This window comes from Orbicella faveolata, unplaced genomic scaffold (assembly GCF_042242905.1).
Source record: "Orbicella faveolata isolate gen_17 unplaced genomic scaffold, um_ofav_v1 contig_14, whole genome shotgun sequence".
NCBI classification, from domain to species: Eukaryota; Metazoa; Cnidaria; class Anthozoa; order Scleractinia; family Merulinidae; genus Orbicella; species Orbicella faveolata.
Window position 1 is genome coordinate 11,682,501 of NW_028301541.1, and position 26,468 is coordinate 11,708,968.

The 26,468-nt window shown below is 40.7% G+C and overlaps 1 protein-coding gene and 1 pseudogene across 4 annotated transcripts in view; one reads left to right on the forward strand and one right to left on the reverse strand.

The window, feature by feature from the left end:
* The window catches only part of LOC110046683 (uncharacterized), a 51,658-nt gene that overhangs the window by 4,279 nt on the left and 20,911 nt on the right, over positions 1-26,468 (reverse strand). For 2 of the 4 annotated variants that reach the window (XM_089286639.1, XM_089286637.1), the window contains 10 exons: positions 16,334-16,483; positions 12,453-12,593; positions 11,959-12,114; positions 10,832-10,924; positions 10,436-10,501; positions 7,959-8,051; positions 6,176-6,238; positions 5,170-5,483; positions 2,463-2,753; positions 1,025-1,337 (listed from right to left, as the gene is read on the reverse strand). In XM_089286639.1, the coding sequence (XP_089142765.1) occupies positions 1,025-1,337; positions 2,463-2,753; positions 5,170-5,483; positions 6,176-6,238; positions 7,959-8,051; positions 10,436-10,501; positions 10,832-10,924; positions 11,959-12,114; positions 12,453-12,593; positions 16,334-16,483 (1,680 nt within the window). The remainder of the gene's footprint in view (positions 1-1,024; positions 1,338-2,462; positions 2,754-5,169; positions 5,484-6,175; positions 6,239-7,958; positions 8,052-10,435; positions 10,502-10,831; positions 10,925-11,958; positions 12,115-12,452; positions 12,594-16,333; positions 16,484-26,468) is intronic. The other 2 variants (XM_089286638.1, XM_089286640.1) reach the window with 2 other exon arrangements.
* LOC149114008 (uncharacterized) lies at positions 20,750-25,923 on the forward strand (annotated as a pseudogene).

Consider the following 26,468-nt stretch of genomic DNA (forward strand, 5'->3'; position numbering starts at 1 on the left):
TAGTATATAGTTTCTTAAAACATGCAAATCCTGGCTTTTCCTCGCAATTTGGAAACCTCTACGCCCCCGTGCCGTTTTCGCATTTTTCGGTCTAAAAACTACTCATTATTTTTATATTCACCTAAAAAAACTCTAGGAGAGAGTGCGTTTCATGAGCCACTTCGTTAAGCACGTACTGTCATCTGATAGTCGCCCATCGGCATACTAGTACACCATGGAGCCGGCGGCTCATTGTACCACGTGATCAGTTTTGACCAAAAACAACAATAGAAAATTAATTGAACTACAGAAAGCTCACGGACTGTTGACGCACTGAGGGCACAAGCAGAGAGATCTTACATTTTGATAATCGAAATAAACGCATCGCACACTATCGGTCAAAAGTGTGCAATGGCTTGATGTAGTCAACAAAATGGTAACGCTTTCTCGTTTCTCCAAACATTTGGAATCAAATTGGTAACAAAATTCCTCAGGAGACTAACAGAAGGACATTCAGTTTCTTGGATAAAAAAGATCGAAAATTTTGTTTAAACTAATGAGTTTACCTACATTACTGCAAATTTAAACGATAAGTGATAGGAAAGCACGGCTTTTAGATGAACTAAAACAAGATTAGTCGCCCTTGATTTCTTGGATGTGATAGTTGATTCAGCCCTCAGCCTCAGCAACTTTAACCTCGAGGAGATCTCCAGCTCATAACTAACTGTTCATACACAATTCACAATGAGATGCGCCTGCAGGGAATCATGGAACTTGTATTTATCATCTCTGACCAGACATTTGTTTTGATGTATACAACTACCATGATTCCCTGCAGGTACGTCTCATACAGGGAATTGGCCATTAGACATGGCACCATGGCACATGCTGTGGATATTCTATAAAAATTATTTGTGGTTGATTATTTCTCCTATATATACTTGCTGGATTGTGTAGAAATTTGGAATAAACTCAAGCATACATAGTCTTAATATTAAAAAAATCCGGATTAGTAGCCTGAGATTGCACTCTGTGAGATACATACCTGACTGAAGCAGAATGTCAAAAAGCTTCTGCTGCTTGTCATCGCCAGGAACAGAAATTACCGTCTGGGAAATATCTAGATTAGATCCACCAATACGACCAACAGCAACAAAAAGGTAATCCTCCTTCAAGAAGTCTGCTGCCAAACGTTGAATCTCATCCGGGAACGTGGCACTAAACATTAATGTCTGTCTATTTGCTTTATCAGGCATTCCACATCTTTCCACTAATTTTCGCACTTGAGACTCAAATCCCATGTCTAACATTCGGTCTGCCTCATCCAAGATCAGGTAGCGCACATTGGACAGGCTAACCTGCAACAGTCAATCAACTGTTTTTAGGAAACTGTCATACAACCAACTGCTGTTAGCAAATTGAAAACCTGTCACAAAATCAAATACTGTTAACAAAATGAAATAACAAAATCGATTACTGTTACAGTTAGCAAAACCCAAAAATCCCAATCTGGGACACATTTTTAGTACGAAATAAATAACCTATGACAACTGTAAATAAATAAGGAAAAGTGAAACGGGTCTACCATAAATATAAGGGACACTAAGCTTCAAAACTGCTCTACAAAACCTGTTATAGCCACAATGCCAATTTGTTAAAGTAATCAAGTGTTGGTTAACGTCAATTCTATCAAAGAGGCCGCTTTTAGTTGAATTTCTCAATGGAAATCTGGTCTTAATATGCATAGTGTTTTCTCTTAAGTTTTAGTTTCGATTGAGGTTATACAAAACACTCAACAGTGTGTTTGCCAACATTTCCAAACATCTTAAAGTGTCTATACGGCCAACAGGGTTTTTGTGGTTTGGTATCTCTATAACATCTAATAATGTATTCAAACCGAAAAAAAATAATTCCGGTGCTTTTTTGCCATGAAATCAAGCTTTAAATTTCCCGCTTCGACCACGCGCAATGAAGTTGACCGCGTAATGAAAGATTGGCGACGAATGACGTCACTTCAGGAACATCTCAAAGCTTCATGTTTTTATTTTGCTTGATTGACGACCGCATTGTTTCACCAACTTCAGTTTGTTTGCTTTTCGTCGACGAAAACTCCTAATCACTACTGAAACAACAGTGACCTGAACTAGTAGGATCTGGAAATTCCTGACTTGACGTCACGACCCATTCAGAAACCCAGACTCTTTTTTTGCACTGACTCACGGCCAACTTCATTGGGCGTGGCTGAAGCGGGAACTTTAAAGTTAGATCTTTGGGCGTTTAAATGTCGGAATCCAATTTTTTTTTCTTAGAATACCTTTTTACACATTATAGAGATACCAAAACAGCAAAAAAACCCTGTTGGCCGTATAGACACTTTAAAGTTTGTCAAAAAAAAACTCCACTGCGCATTGTATTTTCAACTCTCTTCTCGGTGTTTGGAAATGTGGTCAAGCACGGGCATTCGTGTTTGATATATTACCTACCTTATTTCTAGTAACAAAGTCATCCAAGCGTCCAGGTGTAGCGACCAAAACATGGCATCCCCTTCTTAGCCTATCCAACTGGTGCTGCACACTAACTCCACCATAACATACTGCTGCAGTTATTACAGTTTCATTAGAGAACTTGCAAAATTCTCTGTGAATCTGCACAGCAAGCTCACGAGTTGGTGCAATGCAAAGTGCTGAAGGAGTTTGCGTATCACCAGATAAGAAGCCACCACTAAGGTGACCTTGTTTAACCATAGATGTTAACACTGGAACTAAAAATGCAACCTGAAATGAAAATACAATATACTAGCCCCAACACCTTTCTGTATTCAGTGTTTTCTTTCACAACCAGCGTCACAACTGATCATCATCATCATTTACTTCCCACGTAAATAATAAAAAAAGATATTAACAATACTGAAAAAGCGGACTGTGCACTTTCACTACATCTTCGTATAAGACTTCTGGTTTTCCATGATTTTCATGTGTTTACATAGAACATCAACTGAATTGTCCTGTGTTCAGGCAGGACACTTTTCTCTCTACAGTAATCACCCCGAGTGTTCGCCCTGCACATAAACAAAAATGCGGAGTGACATTCATGTTTGAGTTTTTGATCGTAAAGTATGGTAGAAAACGCCAATGCATCTGAAAAGCCAAGTGGCTGCATTCAGGCATTCAGAGGAGCGCCTGATCACAGCGTGGTCTGGGGCCATGTTCCCCCAGAGAAGTTTGAAATCTAGAGACTTGGAAATGCTATTTTCAGCATTCTCCACGAGATATTTCGTCCAAAAAAAATCAATCTCGATCAAGTGTAAAATGACAGGGGCGTCCCTCCAATCTATACAAAGCTCTCTTATAATAGCGATTTTTAAAAGTGTACCATGCCTTTGCGTTTAAACTAATAACTCTCAGATTGGGTAAACTTACTAATGTTTGGCTGCTCTTTCAGATGGTGGGTCCCATTTTTCAATTCAATCAATTTTAAATATTCGTGCACAGTCCCCTGCTGGTTTAGAACATGGCTAATTAAGGTAAACTTATCATAGTAAAGTTCCTACATCTACACCTAACACTCCAAAAAGTTAACGGGTTAAAAAAAAACCCATTTGTTTTTTGGGGTGCAACTGCTCCCCTTGCCCCTGGGTTAGCTAAGGCTCTGTTTGTAATGGCAGGTTTCCAGAATATTTTGCCAAGCTATTGAAAAGTTTCTTCTTAATATGCTAAAGATTGAATTTTCTTGTTTAGACCTGCAAACTTGTTACTATGCAGGTCTAAAGGATGAAAGTTGATCTCCGTTTGAAAGAGATATATCTACCGGCATGTGACATACAAGTATAAAAAATAAACAATACACCTGGATTTAATGATAGAGGAAAAGTGATAAAAACGGACCTGTAAATCCTGCTTTAAAATCAACATTTAAGCAAATTTTCCATTGATCCAAAAATGCTAAAAATGCAGTCAGTGATGGACATCAGTAGTATACAATTGAAGCTGTGTTTGACGCTGACGTTTATAGTTACTTATACAAAGATGTTTCGACCGAACAACTTCGGTCTTCGTCGGTTTAAAAAAGCTAATAAACAATTATTGGATTAGGTTTTTGTGATATCCGGAATAATCAAGGTCGAGGTAAGTGTTATCAGCCGAAGCCGAAGGCTGAGTATAATAACACTAACCGAGACCTTGATTATTTCGGATGTCACAAAACCGAATCTAATAACTGTTTTATTATACATTGTTTTAAAGAAAATAACGACAAACGCATTATCACACCGAACACAGTTTATTTTCGACAAGCCATGTTTTCACTTCACAGTCCGTGACCTTGACCTCGCTCTTGGAAATCATGCATCGCGCGCCCAACCTACAGATTATTCTGTAGGTTGCGCTGTTTCCCAAAGTCTATGTCATGGCCAAACTGATTGGAATGTTGTGCAGCCTTGGAGTTACTGTCTCCTGCTCGAACCGCTCTCTTGAGTTCTTTCAATCATACTGACAAGGCTCTATCAGTCTGTCCATGATGGAAAATCACCGTCAAGGTAACTGATTTTGTAAACCACACCTCTTGACTGTAAAATAGGGGGTTTGTCCTTGAACCATGGGAAGCGAGCGTGTAAAAAATTAAGAGGTTTCAAACCTACTTTAATGTTGTTGTTGCGTAACACCCGTGAGGTTTTCTCAGAAATGCCTTTGACATAGGGTATGACCACTAAATTACTCGAGGTGAAAAATGTGCTTGCGTCGGAGCTGTCGGTGTTGCTGTAAATGCCGCGAGAGGGGTCATCAATTTTTGAAGTACCGCAAACGTTTTTTTAAACCAACGAAAACCAAAATTGTACCGTCTTTGTATAAGTAACTATAAACGTTTTAACATTTTAGTAGAGTTGGTGTCAAACAAAACTTCGAATGTACACTACTGATCCATTGATCCATTCGTATCTGATAAACTGTGTTTTTCACAAAAATAACGGTTTCTTCTGCAATTATCACTCTAAAATAACCTTATGTCCACCTTCTGACTGTAATAGTTGTTTACATGGACACATTTGGGTCATCCGACTAATTTCGCTTTTAAAGTTATTTTAGACGACCAGTATCATTTGTTGTTTAGTTTTATTGTTAATAATTACAAGAATAGTTATTATTACTGCTAAGGTGCAAAATTACTTGTTGTTGCTTGTTGGTGTCTACGTACCGTCTTCCCTGATCCGGTCTGCGCACACGCCATGAGGTCTCTACCTTTAAGAGCAATAGGAATAGCATACTTCTGAATAGGTGTTGGTTTAGTGAACTCTGCTTTCTTAATGTTTGCTGAACACTGTTCCAGTATTCCAGCTTCCTCAAAAGTTTTTATTGGATTAACAGGATCCTTTCCAGTAACTTGCACCGGAATGTCATCATACTTGTCAAAATTCAAACCACTGTGAGGTGCATCCTTAAAAAGTTCATCTATATCATCTGGAAGTTCTGGTGGAATGTATGTCACTGGAGCCATTCTCTTCTCAGGTCCTAAACAAAACAAAACAAAAACATGTGACTGTGTGGCGAGGGGAAGAAGAATTTCCAGCCCAATATCCCCAGGGGGCTATTGGGGCTATAATACTAATACAAATATCTTGTAAGTGATATTATCCCTCTTGATGAGAAAGTCATGTTCTTAAATCAATCAATGCCAAGAAAACAATGTTTAAATAATCATTGCGCTTATCTTTAAAATACACCTTCTAGAAAAATTCATTATCTCCTGTCATTTGCCCATTTGCCACATTCCATATTTTCTCAATTAAACACCCTCAGCATTTATTTTAAACTTGGCTCCACATATCAGGCGTTTATTTGACTTCTGCAGTTTATTTAAGCCTGGGGTTTATTCTAATTTTTATTTATTATTTCTGAGGGCAAAATATCTTCTATTTATTGAACCAAAAGTTTACAATTTACCTCAAATATAAATTCCTCAAGGGTCTCATTTACAAATCCAACGGGGAGACCCTGCATTTAATCGAGAAAATAGGGTGCATGCAGTCACTCCCTCTCCTCCATCCAGACATATATTTATCATTTGCATTTGATTTATCCAGTTAAGACACTGAGTGTCCCAATGACATAAGGAACCTTTTAATACATGACTTTTCACAGGATTTTGTGCCATAAGAGAAAAAAGCTTAGTACTATACATGTATGTAGTAACAACAAACTACCCTGTGATGGGCATTCCCTTGCAAAATGACCAGTCTCTCCACATTTAAAACAGCCTTGGTCTCCTGAAATATGTTAAAAGAAGCAACAATGATCTTGGGCATTGTTTAAAATAAAAGCGAGAAATAATTCACATTTATTCAATATATATTTTGTTCTTGCCAAAAGGTCTGGATAGTAGCAGACATGCTAAAATTTTTAGAAACAACACAACAGTTCTTAAAAACATGTTTCAACAGAATCTTCTGTCATCTTCAGTTTAAATTACAAAATACAGAGTTGAATATATAGTGTATGCAAAATGCCAATTGACTGTTTTGTTCTCTAACAACTTGATTAAATTAATTCTTCTAACCCACTTCTTATTTGTATTAATCAAATATTTTTGTTATTATAAGGAAATAAAGATAAGATACAGTATACACAAAGGCCCCTGTTATGTAAGACCCATCTTGCTTGGGGGACGGGGAAAACAAACAACAAAAGTTGCAATAAATGCCTTGGCACTACGATTTTTTCTTATTTTCAGCAGTAGCATGAAACTTTGTAATAATCCAACTTAGTGCCCTCCTTCCAACAGCAGCCCCACTTGAGCATTGTTGTTGTTTTATTGGTACCCACCCCTGTTCCAACAAGCACCCCCAATGCAAAAGTGACATTCACGGTATTTGTACAGAACAGACTAATATACAAGTGAATTACTGTAAATCCTTGAATTAGCCCCCCCCCCCCCTTCAAATGAGCACCCCCTCCAAATAAGCGACCCTCTTACAGGCCAAAATTTAAAATGGGTGCCCCATCTCACATAAGCAGCCCTCTCCTTCTCCCATTTGGTGGACAAGCAATGACTCAACAAAGGATGTACAGGTTTTGATGTGTAGTATTAGATTTGTACATTATTTCAGTTTGTGAACATGTTAAGTTGGAAAAAAAAATACAAGTGCTAATGGTGCCGTGATTTAAACTTTAGGATCAGCTTTTTATGTCGATAAACAGCTTCTGTTGTTGTTACCGTGCAGATGATGTATTTAAAAAATGATCATGTCAGGCCACAATTTGTGAATAATTAAATAGGCGCCCTCTCTCGATTGAGTGACCCCTTGAAAAAAAAGCACCCCAGTCTTCTCCTAAATCTGAAATAAGTGTCCCAGGCACTAATTCAAGGATTTACGGTACGTACATAAATTTGGCTGCCAAATTATACAAAGATAGATATCACTGACTAACCAATAATAACAATCAGTTTCAAGGACCAGGAACAAAACCATTAACTGACAAACCTTTTTTTGTTTTTTCACTTGATTCTGAATAGGACTACAGTCGAGTCATTAATACCAGTCATTGAAAAATGAAAATTCATTGTAAAACGTGAAAAGCATAAAAAACAGTCAGAGGTTTGAGTGGGTCTGGTCAGCAATTCACCAGACGTTCCCCGATGACATTATTTGTTGATGCAATCTGAATAACTAGCCAGAATGAACAGGTTTCAAATGCCTTGTGTTCACTTTTCAATGTAATAATAATTTTGAACACTTAAATGAGACCAAAATAAAAAAAAATTAATTCAATCTATGAAGACAAACGTATTCAAAAAAATTTGAGGCACATAAAATCAAGTCCATACATTTTGTCTACTTCTTGATTTTTCTCGACAAAATGTCTGCAGACCTGATTGGGAAGCAGTCACATGATTGAGTTGTACAAATGGTTTCATGGCTACAGCAGGATGTAGCAGGTTGACATAATGTCTTAAATTATTTTGTTATGAAAATAACCATGACAAACCTCTTTGGCCAGGCGAAGAGACATTCCCTCCAGCTGGGCACTCTCTTGCAAAGTGTCCTTCTTCTCCACAAGTCCGACAACTTTTGTCCAAAACTGCAAAGGTGATGGCTTGCAGTCATTAATCAATCAATTAACTACCCCATGTGATTCACATTTTGCAACACAAAGCAAAAATATGGTTACCTTGCTAACAGCTGTAAAAATGGAAATTTAGCAAACAAATAAAGACTCTTGTTGTTATAATTAGTTTAAAGAGCTATTTCTCATTCCAAAGGTCAAATGAACAAGTTTTAATCTGCATGGAAACTGTTCCTTTGTTTGGTATAACAACTGTAAGTAGGATAGTAATTTGGTGCACATCCATCTTTTTTGTTATGTGTTGTAATAAATAAATTCATTATTAAAAACAATAGTTTAAAGGAGACTTTACAGGTAAGGTGAAAGACCATTCTAGTTATTTCAGGTTGATAATAAGGGAATAACATGACTTTTTGAAGATATCTTGTTTATTTTGGAGCTGAGTGGTGTAGTTTGCACCTGAGTAGTGACCTTAAAAGATCAGTGAGTTAACATTTTTGTAACTAGGGCAAATACTGGTAAACAGAACATGACATTCAAGCTTGAGGAAAGAAGGGTCAACACTTTTAAAGTGCACCTAACCCCCAAATTTTTTTCGCTAAAACGAATCTACATGTTATTTGAAATACTTCAGCGAAAAAATTTTTGGATTTGGTTAAATCCTCAATTTTCTGTGCCCCGACAAAATCTCGAAAATAGCCCCAAAACACTGCCATTTTGTTTCAGGACCAAGTTTGAGGAGAATGGGTCCAGCGGCTTTTGTGACGTCTACCCAGCAAGGTCGAATATCTCACGTCCTCTCATTTCCTTTAGGATGGTGCAATACACATTTGAAAAGTGCGCAGAAATGCCTTCCAGAAGTGCTCTCGGCTGTTGCAGCAATATCCCAGATCTAAAAAAAGACATACTGTACAATTTACTGGCGATGATCGGTCAATGGTACAATAAAGACATAAATGATGGTTGATTTTGTCGAGCTGAAACAAGCGAACTGAGTCTGTGAGAACCTTTGAAGAACTCTCCCTGGAATTTGTTCCGCAGACTTTCAAACACTATTTTCAAAATTTTCTGCTTAAAGCCAACCAGCAATTTGTTGAAATACTACCGACAACCTATATCTTCCAGTCCCACAGTAGTTATAACATAGCCGGCAAAGTTGTGTGATCAATCAAGAAGCGTTAGGACCAAATATACTGTGTAAATAGGTCGCAACTGTACGCCGCCAATCAGCACTTATTTCTCTTTCAATTTAGATAAAAGTCAAAGATTAATCCTTCAGAATTACATGATAACAAAATTGTTATACTCACAGAGTTTTGCAAAGGTTTGGACATCAGCAGTGCGACAAACATTCTATACATTAGTGTCAAAAATATGACCGCGTAATATTATCTGCAGACCGCTTAGGGAACACATCCTTTTCGCTTATCCGACGAATTACACTGCAAACTCTGAAAAAAATTTACACTGGTTATTTGGAGTTACGACTTAAAACATGTGACAATGTGAAATCGGTAATTGTATGAAATGTTTCCTTCCACCTTGCTTCCCGCAGCTTCAAAAATACAGGTCCAAACATTTCTACGACTTTCAATCCATCTAAGTCAGTGTTTTGGAGGTCATCAAGTCTCAAAAACTGCAACACTTACGTCGCTCTTATAAACATGAAGCATTCCAGAAAGTAAAACACAAACTGGATTTAATAGAACAACCATACCTTGAGAAAATACATTCTTGCTAAGGACAAAGGTAAACGTGCCATAAACACGCGTGGGTGTCTTGTGTCTAGGTGACGAAATTTCCATCCAAAGCAGTCCTTGAGTTTTCTTTCCTGCTTTTCGTTTGCTTGCTCCTCCACTTCGTATCTAGCTTTCCATTCCTAATATACAAGCAGCTCGTCTGCAAAGAAGTCTTCCCTGTTGTCGCTTGAAATATTGCAAATTGTTCTCAAAGCTCTAAGCAGTGAGTTCACAGTTATCGAACATGCTCGATCTAAGTTTATTTCGGCGTCTTCTGAATCGAAACCTAACTCTGACTCCAGTGACGAAAAAGAAATAATTCTGAAACAAAACTTGGATGTTTTAGTCCCGAAATATATTGGAATGATTAGTTTTGTTTTCCATTTTCTCGAGCAAATACAGAGAGCTGACTGAGGCACCATTGTGTTTGGTTCCTGGGTAGACGTCATCAGCAACCACCGCCCCAGACTCCCTGAAACGTGGTCGTGTAACACTTCAGGCGCAACTTTGAAAGGGCTTAGAAAATCAAGGATTCAACCAAATTCAAAAATTTTTTCACCCCAAATGCTTCGAATAACAATTGGATTCGTTTTAGCGATAAAAAATTTTTGGGGTTAGGTGCACTTAAATAAAGTAATGCTTTAATGCAAAAAACCCTACCCCCTGAAGATGGGCATTCCCTTGAAAAATGACCAGTCTCTCCACATTTAAAACAGCTTTGGTCTCCTGAAATAAGTTACAAGAGGCAAGCCATTGATCTACAGTACACTCATGGAAACTCACTCCTTAAACAGATTCAAAAGTGACAAACTTTCAACATGTATACTGCAAAGATTATTAAAATAATAAAAAATATGATGCAGAAAAGTTGCCAGGTAGCTTAGCCTAAACTGCTTTGGGCCAAACAATAACTTAGTCATATTGTCCAAAGTTTAAAATTAAAGAAAATTAACCAAAATTTGATGGGGATAATGGATCAGATTAATCTTGCTTTCAATAATCAGGGACCAAAAAACAAATAATTCCTGATAATTCAATAAAATCCAGAGAGCTAACCTCTCCGCCTTTGATTCCCTCCATGTTCTGCTTGGTTGGGACATTCTCGAGAAAAGTGCCCAACTTTGCCAAATTTGTGACAGCTTTGACCACCTGGAAATTAGAGAAATCATCAGAAGTGCTTAATGTGAAATCCATGTGCCAGTATTTCCACAGGAGGTGTGGTGTACGATAAGCGATCAAATGGTGGGAATGTGTACATTACTTTCCAAACACTAAAAGTTTGAGTCTTGGCAATATCCCTGGGGGTCGGGTGGAAGTCCCATACGAAGGCTGGGATGCTTATCGTCCCGCTTAGTTAGGGGTATAAATTAAGGTTTTGGTCACATTTAGGGTGAAAAAAAAAAAAATAAATAAAACGCTCTTATTCCAGTTTTAGGTTTGATTTACACTGGTCTCTCAAGTCTGGTGTACTAGCGTGGCTCCTTTCCTGAACAGTGGCTGGTAATCAAGCTCATAATCTAATTGCGTAATAGAAACACTCGTAAAAGTTTGGGAGAACTCGAAAAAGCTGTGGAAACACTCGCCTGCAGCTAGTGTTCCCACGCCATTTTTCATTCTCCCAAACTTCCACTTGTGTTTCTGTAACTGGATAGAAACACGGTGCATGTTTTCCATTTCTTAAGTGGAATCTAGTGTATATAAATAGTACAGTTGGAGCAAAGTCTTACAACATAATAATAAACATGCACAAAAACTCTTCAGAGTCTCACAGCTGATCTCATTCAAGAACCACAATATCCATTGTCAGCACGGAGAGATCAAGGAATTTTAAGGGAGAGGCAATCCAACCTTGCACACATTACAGATACTGAAGTAGTACTATTGTACTTTAGTATAAATCTACTACCGTTCTATCATGAATGCTGTTCTCTGATTGGCTGCGCTACTCACTATCTATTCTGTGATAGATAGTGAGTAGCATAGCAGTGTGCCCTTGTTAACAAAATGACAGCTGCTTCTTGGCGTTTTCAAAGTGTCTGTGAAGAGGATTTAGATAAAGTTTTGAATGACTAGTAGCAGGCCTATTTTTCATCTGTATTTTGTCTCCAAAAAGGACAACAAAGTAATATTAACTTCATGCCCTAGACAATCACACATTACTCTCAAAGCAAAGAGAAGTGTACCATTTTGTGCATGTTGATTTGTTTGGGTGTATGGTTCTTGAGATGTGGTATTGTATGGTAGCCGGCCAGTCATAATGGAGTGCTGATTATCAGCAGGACTAGCCTGATCCCACTGTTGTGACATCTGATTTGTAAATGAAGCTGGATTCATCTCACCTATGGGATAACATAGATAAAATTTTATCAAAATATTTCAGCGAGGGTTCAACAAGTCTCAGTGCTGACATACAATTATTTTGATAACCATATTTTTTGTTGTATCTTGCCGGTTCTCACTCAGAATGTTTTGATAGGGATTTACACTGCACCCAAATTCCAAGGAAACTGTAATGTTACTACTTAAAAAGTTAACGTCTGATAAAGATGTAAAAAATATGTAACATTTTGATTTCACAGTGCAAACATTTCTTCCAAAAATGTGTAGCTTAACAATTGTTGTCTTTGTGCCCTATATTAACATGATACCTGTGTAAGAGTAGCATAAAGTACAGTACCATGTTGAAGTTGTCCCTGTTGATCCATTTGGTTGTATGGGTCTTGAGGCATCGTACTGTGTGGAAAATGTCCATCAACAGAACCAGACTGATCCCACTGTTGTGGTCCCTGATTTGTCCATGAAGGTGAGTTCTCTTGACCTACATAGAATATATTATGTCATTGATTAATGCATAAAACCCTTTCTTATAATCTTCCAAGTAGTGAGGGTGTAAGTTAATGAAGTCATTTAAAATTAACTTGATTGTAAATAACATTATATGATAATTATTACTACTTTTAGTGCTACCTTTATGATCATAATTATTACTATTCTGTTAATATTTATTGGGGTTGTATATCAAATGGGAAATCATCCTGTTTTCTGCTCCAGTTGCTGATGCTATTTTCTTTTCTTTTCTTTTCTTTTTACATGCAACAAATTCAATAAAGTTAAACTTAATTAACACCAGAGCTTTTGGCAAAAACACATTTTTTTCTGACAATTTGGACATTTTCAGCCTAGATAAGAGCCAAATTTGCTGCAATCTATTCAAAAAGGCATTTGCAACATGACAGCATGCCTTTCTTTCCACTAGCACCACATTTAAGAATTTTTGCTTGCGCACATGCAGAAGTTTTTGAATGAGAAAGAGTCCTATATCTTTAGGCTTTTTGATGGTTTTAATTTTCTTTTTTTACACCCTTCCTTTTTGGTACAGAGTGTACTATTGGGATGGTTTAGAGGGCTGCTGTCTGTTTGTTTAATTAATTTATTTCAATTCATCAATTAGCCTTGCAGGAAGGTGGGCCTGATGGGTAGCTACCCGTGTGCACTACGCAAAACATGACATATTTCCGTTGCTTTACCTGTAATAATACAAAACTACATTTATATGTTTCCACAAATCTCTTGCTAACCTTGTGGTGCTATTCTCTTAAGCACAAAAGAAATTTCCTCAAAACACACGTGCACATTAGTTAGCATCAGTGTCAACTATACATTAGGTGAATGATACATCTCATATGGGATTACGAACGTTGTGTGCTTTTCCTTGTGGTAGAACACAACATGTAAGATGCATGCGTTCTAGTATCACTGGTATGATTAAGTCCGTTCTCAAGTTCAGATCCACGTGTTATTGCGTTCGTAGAACACAGTCCTAACGCAGACTTGAGTCAAGTTTCATGGGACGGTGGACCTTCGTCTGAAGTTGCAACACTGATCTGGCCGCCCTGCAGCAGGGGCGAAATGAATGACATCATCGCCAAACCATGAGCTGTACATTTCTTTCGAGTGCAGGTCTTTGTTTCGTTCAAGTGCGGGTTTTCGTGGACATTTACACTGTAATTTGGAAGCTGTAAGTAGTCAATTTTCTTTTCAAGTCTTTCTGACTGGATATCATGAGACTAAAAGATATCACTGTTAACATTTATCAATACCTAAAGGAGGTATGTATGACTTCTAGTGCGAAAGTAGAGTTTGGCCCTGTTAGACGAAATTGCCCGTCATCAGCAACAAACAACTGCATTGATGAAGCTCAACTTCAGCTGTGTTATTTCACTCCTCTGCCTGAGCTTTGTAGTCAGAAATCTAACTTGCTGAGTTGTGTGGCTCGGGAAGCGGCCGTGATTTGTTTTCAGAAATTTAACTCACTGACTGGTGTACACTGTAGTTCGAAAACTGGCCATAATTTGTGGTCAGAAATCTAACTTGCCGAGTTGTGTAGCTCGGAAAGCGGCCATCATTTGTGGTCAGAAATTTAACTCACCAAGTGGTGTTGTTCCAAAAATGGGCATGATTTGTGGTCAGAAATTTAACTCACCGAGTGGTGTTGTTCCAAAACTGGCCATCATTTGTGGTCAGAAATTTAACTCACTGAGTGGTTAAGTTTGAAAATTGGCCATGATTTCTGGTCGCAGATCTAACCATCTGAGTTATGTAGCTTGGCATTTAGCCATGATTTCTGGTCGCAAATCTAACCATGCAAGTTACGTAGCTAGGAATTTAGCTACAATTTTTCGTCATATGTCTGGAAAATTTGTTACTGCAAGTCATACACGACTTCCCGTTAAGGTCTCGGTGAATAGTTTTCTTTGCCTTGAATATGAAAAGGAATTAACATGGTGTGGATGTAGTGCTAACTGTAATGCTGAAGAAGGCCAAGAAATAGAAATAATTGAAAAGAGTAATTGTTTATCTGTAATTGCAAGGGATTTTACACAATGTAAGAGAATCTGGTCTGTTACAAGAGAAAATCAGAGAAGAACAAGGGATACAGAACCTTCCCGGATTCCTGTTCGCAGGGTTCTTAAAGTTTTGAAGAGAATATCAGTCAGACAAAAAAATCGAATTATTCTGAAAAATAGTGTTCCATACAATTCGTTCATTAGGTTTCTGTGTTGCAATTAAAAGTATTTGTGCAAGTGGCATGAACGTGAAAATTTCTTCAGTAAATATGTTTTTTTCTTTAAGAATATGAAACTATGTCGTGTACATCTCACTTTGTACAACTCTGACAAACACTGAGAAGAGTGTGTCTCACGGCCAGCATTAAAATCACAGCCACATGTCAATTCGACAATTACGTCTACTTTAAAAGGTGTTTTTCCTGATGAGAATGTTAGAGGCAACTTGCCCTCGGATCATCTATCTGATAAACTTAAACACATCAGTTTAAAGCCACATGATGTTGATGGCAGTGGTGATTGTTTTTTCAGATCAGTTTCCCATCAGCTTTATGGAACTGCTGATTTACACTTTCAAAACAAAACAAACTACACGTAGTACCTCATGAATGACGAACCAGAGCTAAGCTAATCTAACAATACCCTTTTCTAAAGTAAACATATGCGAATGTGCTACACAACATAGCTACACCTTTCCAATAGACCAGAATGTCAACCTTGCCTTAACACCTTTACACGAACGCACGCATAATCTACAATTACTTCTAGTTTTCTATTTTCTGAGTAATACCACACTCTTGTTTCGACCTTGGATAGCAGCTATATTTCAGGCAACATCAGTTCTCTCTAGTTTAGTGCAAAAAACTACTGTGACTGTGTATCTTCTGGAATCACCCCAAGCTCTATTTAAGAAATGTTGTCTGCTGTTTTATAACTACTGTGTGTTTGCCAAGGTTCACATAAGGAATAGAATGCATTGCTCTTCCTTAGCAGCTTGTTTATAGTCTCCTCTTCTATGAAAGAGAGCAAAGTTCACATTCAGCTGAAACTTTCCCAAGAAGAAGAGAAACTTTGCAATTATTGCCACAGACTCTGTGGCACTTACTGAAACCACCAATCTGTTTCATCAGGTCTTTAGGTGACTCGGTCAAGTAATGATCTCTAACTTCAGTATTTCTCATTGAAACACTCCTCAGTTGTATTAACCAATAGCATTGTGTATTAGTTTGAAAGTGGTTTTATTGTTAATGTTAAATGTGGCAACAGAATAAGATTGTGCTATTACCTGACTCGATGTGACCATTTGGTAATTAGATTCTGACTTGTTTATCAGTGTTTTGAATGGAACAAAATCGTCTCTCTTTGGATTTTCATCAAATATTTAACTTTATTGCATTTCTCTCCAGCAGTGAGTAAAAAAGTACACATCTCAATCTTACATTTTTGAGGAAAATGTAAGATGTACACACGAAAATGTAAGATGTACACAGTGCACATCAACCCACAGGCGTTGATGGGTTAATGACATAACATTTACAACAAAATATTTCAATGATTTAAAAACAAGATTACAGAGATTGTAACTCTACTTCTTCGTAAAATATTGTTTTTATGACTCCAAAATAAAATCCGAATCTTTGCTCTGCCATGTAATATCCCCTGTTGTAACAACTATAATCATTCCATACTATCATAGCATAAAGCACTGTACCATGTTGAAGCTGTCCCTGTTGATCCATTTGGGTGTATTGATCTTGAGGCATAGTACTGTGTGGAAACTGTCCACTCTGATTATCAACAGAACTAGGCTGATTCCACTGTTGTGGTCTGTGATTTGTCCATGAACCTGAGTTCACTGGACCTACATAGAATATATTATGTCAGTGATAAATGATAGTAATTGGACCAAGTAGAGTACAATTCAGGGAGTAATCGTGTGAGCAATGCTGATGTATAAATATCATGTGATTGTGCACAGATTACGTGACAAATAGGCGTGTGGAGAACCAATCATGATTGAGAATTTTATTATAGATGCAAATAATGACAACAAAAATTCGCAAAAAAATATTTCAATCACTCAAAATACAAGCTTGCACAGATTGGGTTGCTCCAGAAAAAATCTACACAACCCCAACAGATGGGCATGCTTTTTAACCCCCCCCCCTCCCACCCAGATTTCCTGAAGCACTAGACCCCCTCCCACCTGGATTTCCAAGATAAACCACCCCCCCCCTTCCTATCTGGATTAAATAAATAAAATTGTGTGGAATTTTGGAGGCAAATCGAGCAGGAAAAAACTTTGATTGTGTGGGGAATTGTGCGGGATTGTACAATCTTTTGATGAACCAGTTTCAATTTCAAGGCAGTGTTCTTGCCAAGTCCTACAACGAGGAAATTCTGTATTGACGATAGTTTAACCAATTGTTTCACGAGTAGTTCAAATACACCTAGCTATCACCAAATGTTTTAGCAAACTGTGTCTGACTGACTCTGTCCAAAAGAAAATCATGTTATGTGACAAGATTTAACTCCACGCACATGAAACCAAAATAGAATGCCGTATCTTTCATTATAAATGAGTTCCTTTTTAAAAATATTCCTGCCCTAACTCAATCAAAATATGTGGCTTGAATATTTCTTCATAAACTACATTAAGGTTTGCAAATTCTCGGAAATTATCCACAAAAAACACAACCTGAAAGTTTATCAAATTACAAGCAGATGTAATTTGATGCCTTGTTGTTCTAATTAACATTCGCTCAAGCACTTTAATTGAGGAACAAGAGAGATTTTTTGTTTGGTTTGAAAGGTAAATAACCAGAAAAATTGTTAAGAACCTCTGCAACCAATAGGAAAGCTGTTTTATTTAACTATTTAGGAAAATCTTGAAGTACTGCGGAAGATTTCTCAGGTTTTGGAGAATTGTGTGTGATGTGTACTATTGCGACCAAGATCCTGTAGTCATAAACATTCTGCTCTTTTGGATTTACACGACTTTAAGTAGACCATAACAGAGTCATGAATTTTGAAACTCTTTCCTATGACAGCTATTTTGTCAACAGTTAAGCTCAGCAGTGTGCTAGGCCTGGGTACCACAATACAAACAGTGTCAGGCATTCAACACACATTCCTTGTGAGCTTTGTTGCGACAACTTTCTTCGTGTTTATCCTTTTGTCACTTGTTTACTGCATGTTTACTGTGATTATGGAAGAACCTGTGCAGGTAACTTAAAGTATATAAGGAAAGAAAGCCCAGCAATATTCTAGCAGATTTCAACTTTTTTCAGGTTCAGAGAGCGCTCATGTGTCACATGTCACACGGTTACATACAGTTGGAAATGATCCCTGAAGAAGATTCTTTTATCTTCAACCCTCTCCTGCCTGGATTTCCATAGCCTTTGACCCCTCTCCCCTCCTCCTGAGGGAATTTCCAGAAACCCATCTGTCGAGAAGGGGGAGTGGATTTTTCCTGGAATTCACTTGTTCAACAAGAAGTATTGAAGGTAAACAGCCCCACTTGGCCGATACTATCCTGCATTGGTGAACAAGTCTCCTCAAAGACTGATTAAATTAATTTGCCCTTTTATTAGGTGCCACAGAGTCTGTAGCAATATTTGACCACTTTCCTGGTTTCTTTTGTCACAAATTTACAATTTGCAGAATATTAAAGCCACTAACTTGGGAACTTTTTGGTCTCTCTTACAGACGCAATTAAGGCAAGAAATAAACAAGCCGCTAAGGAGAAGCTATACGTTTCCCCTCTTTATTTAAACCCTGACAAACATACGATTGTAGTTTGAAAACAGCAAATGATATTTGTTGAACCGACCAGTGGGTACTTCTAAAAGATACATTCCACTTTTGCACCAAAAAGGGACAAGTGGCACTACCCGTCATCACACGACATATAAAAACCGTGTGGAAATTAACATTAGTATATAACACTTATGATGTTAGAATGCATGCCTCTTACACATTGGGTTCTACCATAAGGAAAACCACCCAACATTTGTATGTGATCCCATACACAATGTATCCTCCACCTAATATAATTGAAGGGGTGAGTGCAAAACCATGCTAAGTGACGATTTGGGTGAAAGGGCTTGAATTTTTGCATGTGGTCTTCAATCTAATAGAAAAACGTGGTCCTGTATTTTTGTTGCTGGTTTTTACTTCGTTTATAAAGACAGCGCTAGGAAAACTGAGTGGTTTTTCTGCATACGCAATATCTCGAAAACAAAGCGAAGCTTAGCGGAAAAACTACGGGACATTGTTAAACATACCTAAACAAAACTGCATGTGAAATTTGGAGCGTTTTCGACAAAGTTCACTTTTGATTAAAATACCTAGCGCCCTTTTCCCGCCGAGGTCTTCAAATAAACGAAGCCGGGCCTTTGTTATGATAAACAGAGCCGACCCTTTGTTATAATAGCCAAGCCAAGCCTTTGTTATAAGTCGAAGTCTCACCTCAGTTTATTATAACAAAGGATCAGCCCGCCGCGACCGCAAGGACGTTGCTTTTACTTGGAAACCAGCAAAATGTCAATTTCACGCAACTTATATAAGCTCAAATTTGTTGATTTCAGGTCAAAAGTGGTTAAAACGTTGACTCATGTTAACGTGCAACGGCAAGGATGTTGATTTCTCTTAGAAAGCAGCAAAATGTCAATTTCACGCAACGTGAAAGCTCAAAAATGTCGATTTCAGGTCAAAAAAGGTTTAAATGTTGATTTCATGTTAACCCGTGATGGGAAGGTTGTTGATTTCACTTAGAAAACAGCAAAATGTTAATTTCACGCAACGTATAAACTCAAAAATGTTGATTTCAGGTTTAAATAAGTAAAAATGCTGATTTCACGTTAACGCGTGAACGCAAGGATGTTGATTTCTCTTAGAAAACAGCACAATGTTAATTTCACGCAGTGTATAAGCTCAAAAATGTTGATTTCAGGTCTAAATAGGTAAAAGTGCTGATTTCACGTTAACGCGTGACGGTAAGGATGTTGATTTCACTTAGAAAACAGAAAAATGTTGATTTAACGCAGCGTATAAGCTCAAAAATGTTGATTTCAGGTCTAAATAGGTAAAAATGTTGATTTCACGTAATGAGTGACGGCAAGGATGTTGATTTCACTTAGAAAACAGCAAAATGTTAATTTCACGCAGTGTATAAGCTCAAAAATGTTGATTTCAGGTCTAAATAGGCAAAAACGTTGATTTCACATAACGCGTGACAGCAAGGATGTTGATTTCACTTAGAAAACAGCAAAATGTTAATTTCACGCAACGTATAAGCTCAAAAACGTTGATTTCAGGTCTAAATAGGCAAAAATGCTGATTTCACGTTAACGCGTGACGGCAAGGATGTTGATTTCGCTTAGAAAACAGAAAAATGTTGATTTAACGCAGCGTATAAGCTCAAAAATGTTGATTTCAGGTCTAAATAGGTAAATATGTTTATTTCACGTAACGCGTGACGGCAAGGATGTTGATTTCACTTAAAAAACAGCAAAATGTTAATTTCACGCAACGTATATGTTCAAAAATGTTGATTTCAGGTTTAAATAGGTAAAATATGGCGGCTGGAAAATAGTGTTAACATCTGGAACTTACTTTGGTTATCTGGGACAATGACTATCTGCACTGAACAAATAAACATCAAATAAGCACTTTTCCAAATACAGCAATGTCTTAAATGGCTAAAAATCACGAGATAAATACATATTTTTCGACAAACGCAATCGTAGCTTTATGTCACGCACCACCTAACAGATTAACAAATGAACCCTTCTGCACAACATACGGGTCTCCATACATCTGCACGCCAGTACCGGTCAGCGGTACTAGGACTCAGCATGCGTTTTATCTGTTGTTCGTAGCGTGGCGTCCGCCATATTGTTACTGTTACTCGGCTGTTAGTTTTATCCCAGTTTGATTAAAAGCCTTACACGAGCCGGTCGTGCCTTGGTTCTTGCCTTATCTTCTTAACTGGCGTGGTGGCAGCGTTCGGTTCAACCCAAGCCGCATTTTCGCCGTAGAAAGCCTCTTTTCTGCCTCGACCGCGTGAGCCAAAACAGTGCATCCTTCGCTGTGACAACACGTCCGGAGTTCTACATCGTGTGTTATGGCATCTACTCACCGCGCACCGAAGCAGTGGTGCCTCTCCAAGGTGGAAACAATCAATAGCTTTGAAAACTGGAAGCAAAATCTACTGTACACACTATCCTTAGACAGCAACTTCGCCTCCTTCCTCGCGGATGGTTTTACATGGTTGAAAAAGACCAAAGCCCAACCGCTTCGAGGACTCGAAAACGATGGCGAAACTGTACCACTCTCTCGACGCTTAACCGCTCGTCAAAAAACCAACTTCCTCGAGCTGATGCTGGGACAAATCGCCAATTACTGCCCTATTATTTCGCGTAGCACGTTGGTAAAAAACTCAACCTCTCTTGAGTTCATCTGGCAAGCTATTCGACAACACTTTGGATTCCAGGTCACCAGCGCATAACTTATCGATTTTTCTGACATACACCTTGCGGCAGATGAGCGCCCCGAGGACCTGTACCAACGCCTCATGGCCTTTGTGGAGGATTCCTTGCTGCGTGCAAATGGCTTAACCCACCATGGTGAACATGTTTCAGAGGATGAGGAACTTACTCCCACTCTCGAGAACTTCGTCGTCCTTACCTGGCTACGACTCATTCACCCCAGCCTTCCTCGATTGGTCAAGCAGCGCTACGGCACGGAGTTGAGATCTCGCACCCTTGCCTCAATTAAGCCAGAAATCTCACAAGCCCTTACCTCTCTCCTTGAGGAAATCCGCACCTCCGATGACGCTAGGATCCTGCGTGCAGCAGTAGCTGACGATTTTCGTAGCCCCTGTCCAGGTGGCAGGAGTAACTCTAAGTTCCGCACCAGACAACCTCGTCAGGACAAGGTCTGCCCCTTATGCAAGCAAGCCGGTCGCTCTAACACAAACCACTTCCTCAGTCAGTGTACCTTCCTCCCTGACAATGACAGGCACTTCATGGTAAAAGCGAGACAGATCGTTGGCATCCTCGACAACGAACCAGACACGGACTGCGACCTCGACCCTGATACTCCAGTTCCTGATCCCACTTTGCCTACCCCAGATGTCGTAGCCTACCGTGTACAAACCCGTCAGTCTCCTTATATGGATGTCTTTCATGCTCACCGTGTTGTCCGCGTCACCATTGACAGCGGCGCCACTGGAAATATGATCCGTCACTCTACCGCGAAACACCTCGGATGTCCTGTAATATCAAGTGCCCAGTCCATCCAGCAGGCTGATGGCTCTTCTCAACTTCGGGTGGTCGGTGAGATACGAACAACCTTCACCCGCGACAACACAGACTTTACGTTCGAAGGTCTTGTTGTAGAGGATCTTGATGTTGAAGTACTCGCCGGGACCCCCTTTATGGAGGCAAATGATGTTGCTGTGCGTCCCACTAAGAGAGAGGTGCTCCTTGGCAATGGGTCTGTCTACACGTATGGGTCCAAGTCTCCACCCAGCCCCCTCCCAACTGTTCGTAGGGCTTTTGTTCTCTGTGCTCCTACTCCTTCCAAGACTGTTTGGCCCGGAGAATTCTTGGAAGTACAGCTGCCAGACGATGCTCCTCCTGATTCAGAGTATGCACTTGAGCCTCGTACTGATGCACCAAGTTCACATAAACTCAAGCCATCCCAGTTGTGGCCGCAGCCTAGTGTCGTTTCAAGTGTTGTGCGGGCCGTACGCATACCAAACCTGTCAACCGAGCCTCGCACACTTAAGCGTCACGAACACTTCTGCCAAGTCACTCCCGTCTTCGAACCAAAAGAGGATCCAGGCCCGTCTCCTGCTCAGCGTCCGTTACCACCCTCTAATTCCAGTCACTCCGCATCTGTTCAGGTAGACCCAGACAGCATCCTACCTCAGGCCATCAGGACCAATTTCCAATCCCTGCTTAGAGAGTACGACTCCGTATTTGACCCCCAGTTCCCTGGTTACAATGGATCTGCCGGCCCTTACCAAGCACAGGTCAACATGGGCCCTGTTGAGCCACCACAGCGAAAAGGTCGCCTCCCCCAATATGCACGGGATAAACTCGTCGAGCTCCAAGAGAAGTTTGACCACCTAGAGCAACTCGGAGTCTTCCGTCGTCCCGAAGATGTTGGTATCACTGTAGAATACCTAAACCCTTCTTTCCTGGTAAAGAAGCCCAATGGCGGCTCTCGTCTCGTCACTGCTTTTGCTGACGTAGGCAGATACAGTAAGCCTCAACCATCTTTGCTGCCCGATGTTGACTCCACCCTACGACTCATCACCCAGTGGTCACACATCATTGTCACCGACCTAACAAGTGCCTTTTATCAAATCCCTTTGGCCAAAGAGTCCATGAAGTACTGCGGCGTTGCCACTCCTTTTAAAGGAGTACGAGTCTACGTTCGTTCCGCTATGGGCATGCCCGGTTCGGAAACCGCCCTGGAAGAGGTTATGTCCCGCGTCCTAGGCCCCTTACTACAAGATGGATCCGTGGCCAAAATTGCGGATGATCTATACTGTGGCGGCAACACACCCCAAGAGCTATTATGCAACTGGAAGAAGGTCCTACAAGCCCTACACAAGTGTAACCTGCATTTGTCTGCCCACAAGACCATCATCAGTCCCAAGAGCACCACTATTCTTGGCTGGATCTGGACTGTTGGCTCTCTCTCCGCCAGTCCCCACCGCCTAAACACTCTCACCACCTACCCTGAGCCAAGCACTGTTGGTCGATTGAGATCCTTCATTGGGGCATACAAGGTCCTCTCCCGCGTCATCCCAAGGTGCTCACGTTACCTCACTCCCTTGGATGCTGTAACGGCTGGTCGTCCTTCCCAGGAATCCATAAACTGGACCGATGATCTAAGAGGTGCATTCCGTAGTGCTCAGAATGCCCTTTCATCTGCACTCACAATCAAGTTACCCAGACCTGAGGACCAGCTATGGATCGTAACTGACGGAGCTGTCAGGGACCCAGGAATAGGTGCTACCCTCTATGTGACGCGCGGAGACAAGTTACATGTTTCCGGTTTCTTCAGCACTAAGTTGCGGGGGTCCCAGACAACGTGGCTTCCATGCGAGGTAGAAGCCCTCTCCATTGCGGCTGCTACTAAGCACTTCAGCCCATATCTTATTCAGTCGTCCAAGAAGGCCTGCATCCTTACTGACAGTAAGCCCTGCGTCCAAGCGTACGAGAAGCTCTGCCGTGGGGAGTTCTCTGCCAGCCCTCGTGTATCCACTTTCTTATCTGTCGTAAGCCGCTACCAGGCTTCTGTAAGGCACGTCTCAGGCGCTGATATCCTCCCGTCAGACTTTGCAAGCCGAAACGCCGCCCCCTGTGAAAACGAGACCTGTCAGGTGTGTTCTTTCATCACTCGAACTAGCGACTCTGTCGTCCGAGCCGTGTCTGTTCAAGATATCCTCCAAGGGAGCGTCCGCCTTCCCTTCACCAGCCGGCCCGCCTGGTTGGCTGTTCAGTCTGAATGCCCAGACCTGCGCCGGACACACGCTCACCTTGTCCAGGGTACGAGACCTTCCAAGAAACTGACTAACATCAAGGACATCAAACGGTATTTACAAGTTGCATCAATTGCAAATGATGGCCTCCTTGTTGTGCAGCATCATGAGCCGTTGTCACCGTCCAGGGAGTGCATTATCGTCCCCCGCCAAGCCTTGGATGGCCTTTTGACCGCTCTTCACATTCAGCTTAGCCACCCGTCCTGCCACCAGTTGAAGATGGTCGTCAAACGCTATCTTTTCGCCCTCGATCTGGACAAGGCAATCTCTCGTGTCTCTGAAGGATGCCACTCCTGTGCGGCACTCCGAAACTCTCCAAGCGCACGTATTGACCAGTCCACCTCGCCACCACCTGACGCTATTGGTTGGTCCTTCGCAGCAGACGTCATCAAGCGCTCTCGCCAGCTTATCTTTGTCCTCCGCGAGAGTGTGACCTCTTACTCCTCCAGTTTATTGCTTGAAGATGAGCGGCACCAAACATTACGCAATGCCATTGTCAAACTCTGCTTGGAAATGCGCCCTATGGATGGTCCACCCGCTGTGATCCGTACTGACCCTGCACCTGGCTTTAAGGCCCTAGTCAACGACCCACTCTTAGAGAAGCACAGAATTACAATTGAGCTTGGCCAGGCCAAAAATCCCAACAAGAACCCCATAGCTGAGAGAGTTGTCCAGGAGTTGGAAACAGAACTACTACGTCAGGAGCCTCTTGGTGGTGCTGTCTCTCCCCTCACTCTTGCCATAGCGACCTCTGCCTTGAACTCTCGTATCTGTTCACGTGGCCTATCCTCACGAGAAATGTGGACACAGCGGGACCAGTTTTCAAACAAGCAGTTACCCCTTGCTGACAACCATTTAATTACCCTCCAGCACAAGCAGCGCCTCTCCAACCACCCCCACAGTGAGCGCTCTAAGGCCCCTGTGCACCTAAGGCACCCTACTCCCCAAATTGATATTGGTGACCTAGTGTACCTCCATTCCGACCTGAACAAGTCTCGAGCCCACGACCGCTACCTTGTTGTAGCCATAGAACCACCGTTCTGTGACATCAAAAAGTTCATTGGATCCCAATTACGCAGCTCATCATACCATGTCAAACTATCAGAGTGCTTCAAGGTCCCATCTGACTTGGCCGACCCCTTACGTGTTCCCCACACACGTCGCAGTAACGACTCAGACGATGAAGACGAACCTGGTACATCGTGCCCTCCACCCTCTCTGCCTGACATCCCTGATGCCATCTCTTCTTCAGCGCATCAGCTATCTGACAGCTCTCACTGTGTTACACCACAAGCCTGTGCCTTTCCTGTTGACCATACCATGGTTGACACAGCTACACAGCCGTCATGCCCTGATGACACCCCATTAGAAAACGCAGTCATGTCAGCAGACCCTCCCACTCCTGACCTACGGAGATCCTCACGTGTCCGCCGTCCTCCTACACGTTTTGTAGACTATGTCACTGAACTCTGACTTTTCCTTGCATATAGGTTAGCGTCAAGTACATTCCACTATGTTCTCGGTTCCTGTTATGTGGCATACTATGCCCCTTTTTACTTTATGTATTTACTGCGTTGAAAAGACTTATGAAACAAGAAGAAAGAAGTCACGCCAGTACCGGTCAGCGGTACTAGGACTCAGCATGCGTTTTATCTGTTGTTCGTAGCGTGGCGTCCGCCATATTGTTACTGTTACTCGGCTGTTAGTTTTATCCCAGTTTGATTAAAAGCCTTACACGAGCCGGTCGTGCCTTGGTTCTTGCCTTATCTTCTTAACTGGCGGCATGTCTGCTGATCCCAGAAATTAAAAACACTACAAATCATGCCGATATGAAATAAAATCAATGCAACCTGGATCACAGATCTATGTTACAATCGATCGCTACTTGTTGGCCATTATTATCTTTAAATGAAAAAAGCCAAAACAATCTAGTTACCAGTTCGAGAAACGTGAGCAGAACGTGATCGCAATGCATGCCGGGAAGGGTCTTTACACCTCGTGCGTGGGAAAACATGGCGGTCGATACAAGACAAATTTTATAAGTCTAAAACCAGTTCTCGCTTTCCAAACTTTGATGCTAGCAACGCTTGGCAAATGGGCCACGACTCACCAGAGGGTATTTTTCTTGGGCAAGAACTGCTCTTGGAGTTTGCTGCCTGGCTCGATCTGACTTCGAACGCCGATAACACGATTACAGTATATCAGCTGCCTTCGAAGTTTCAGAACACATTTTGATTCTTTAAAACGTGCTGATGACTTACGGGTTTATCGAGGCTTTATGATG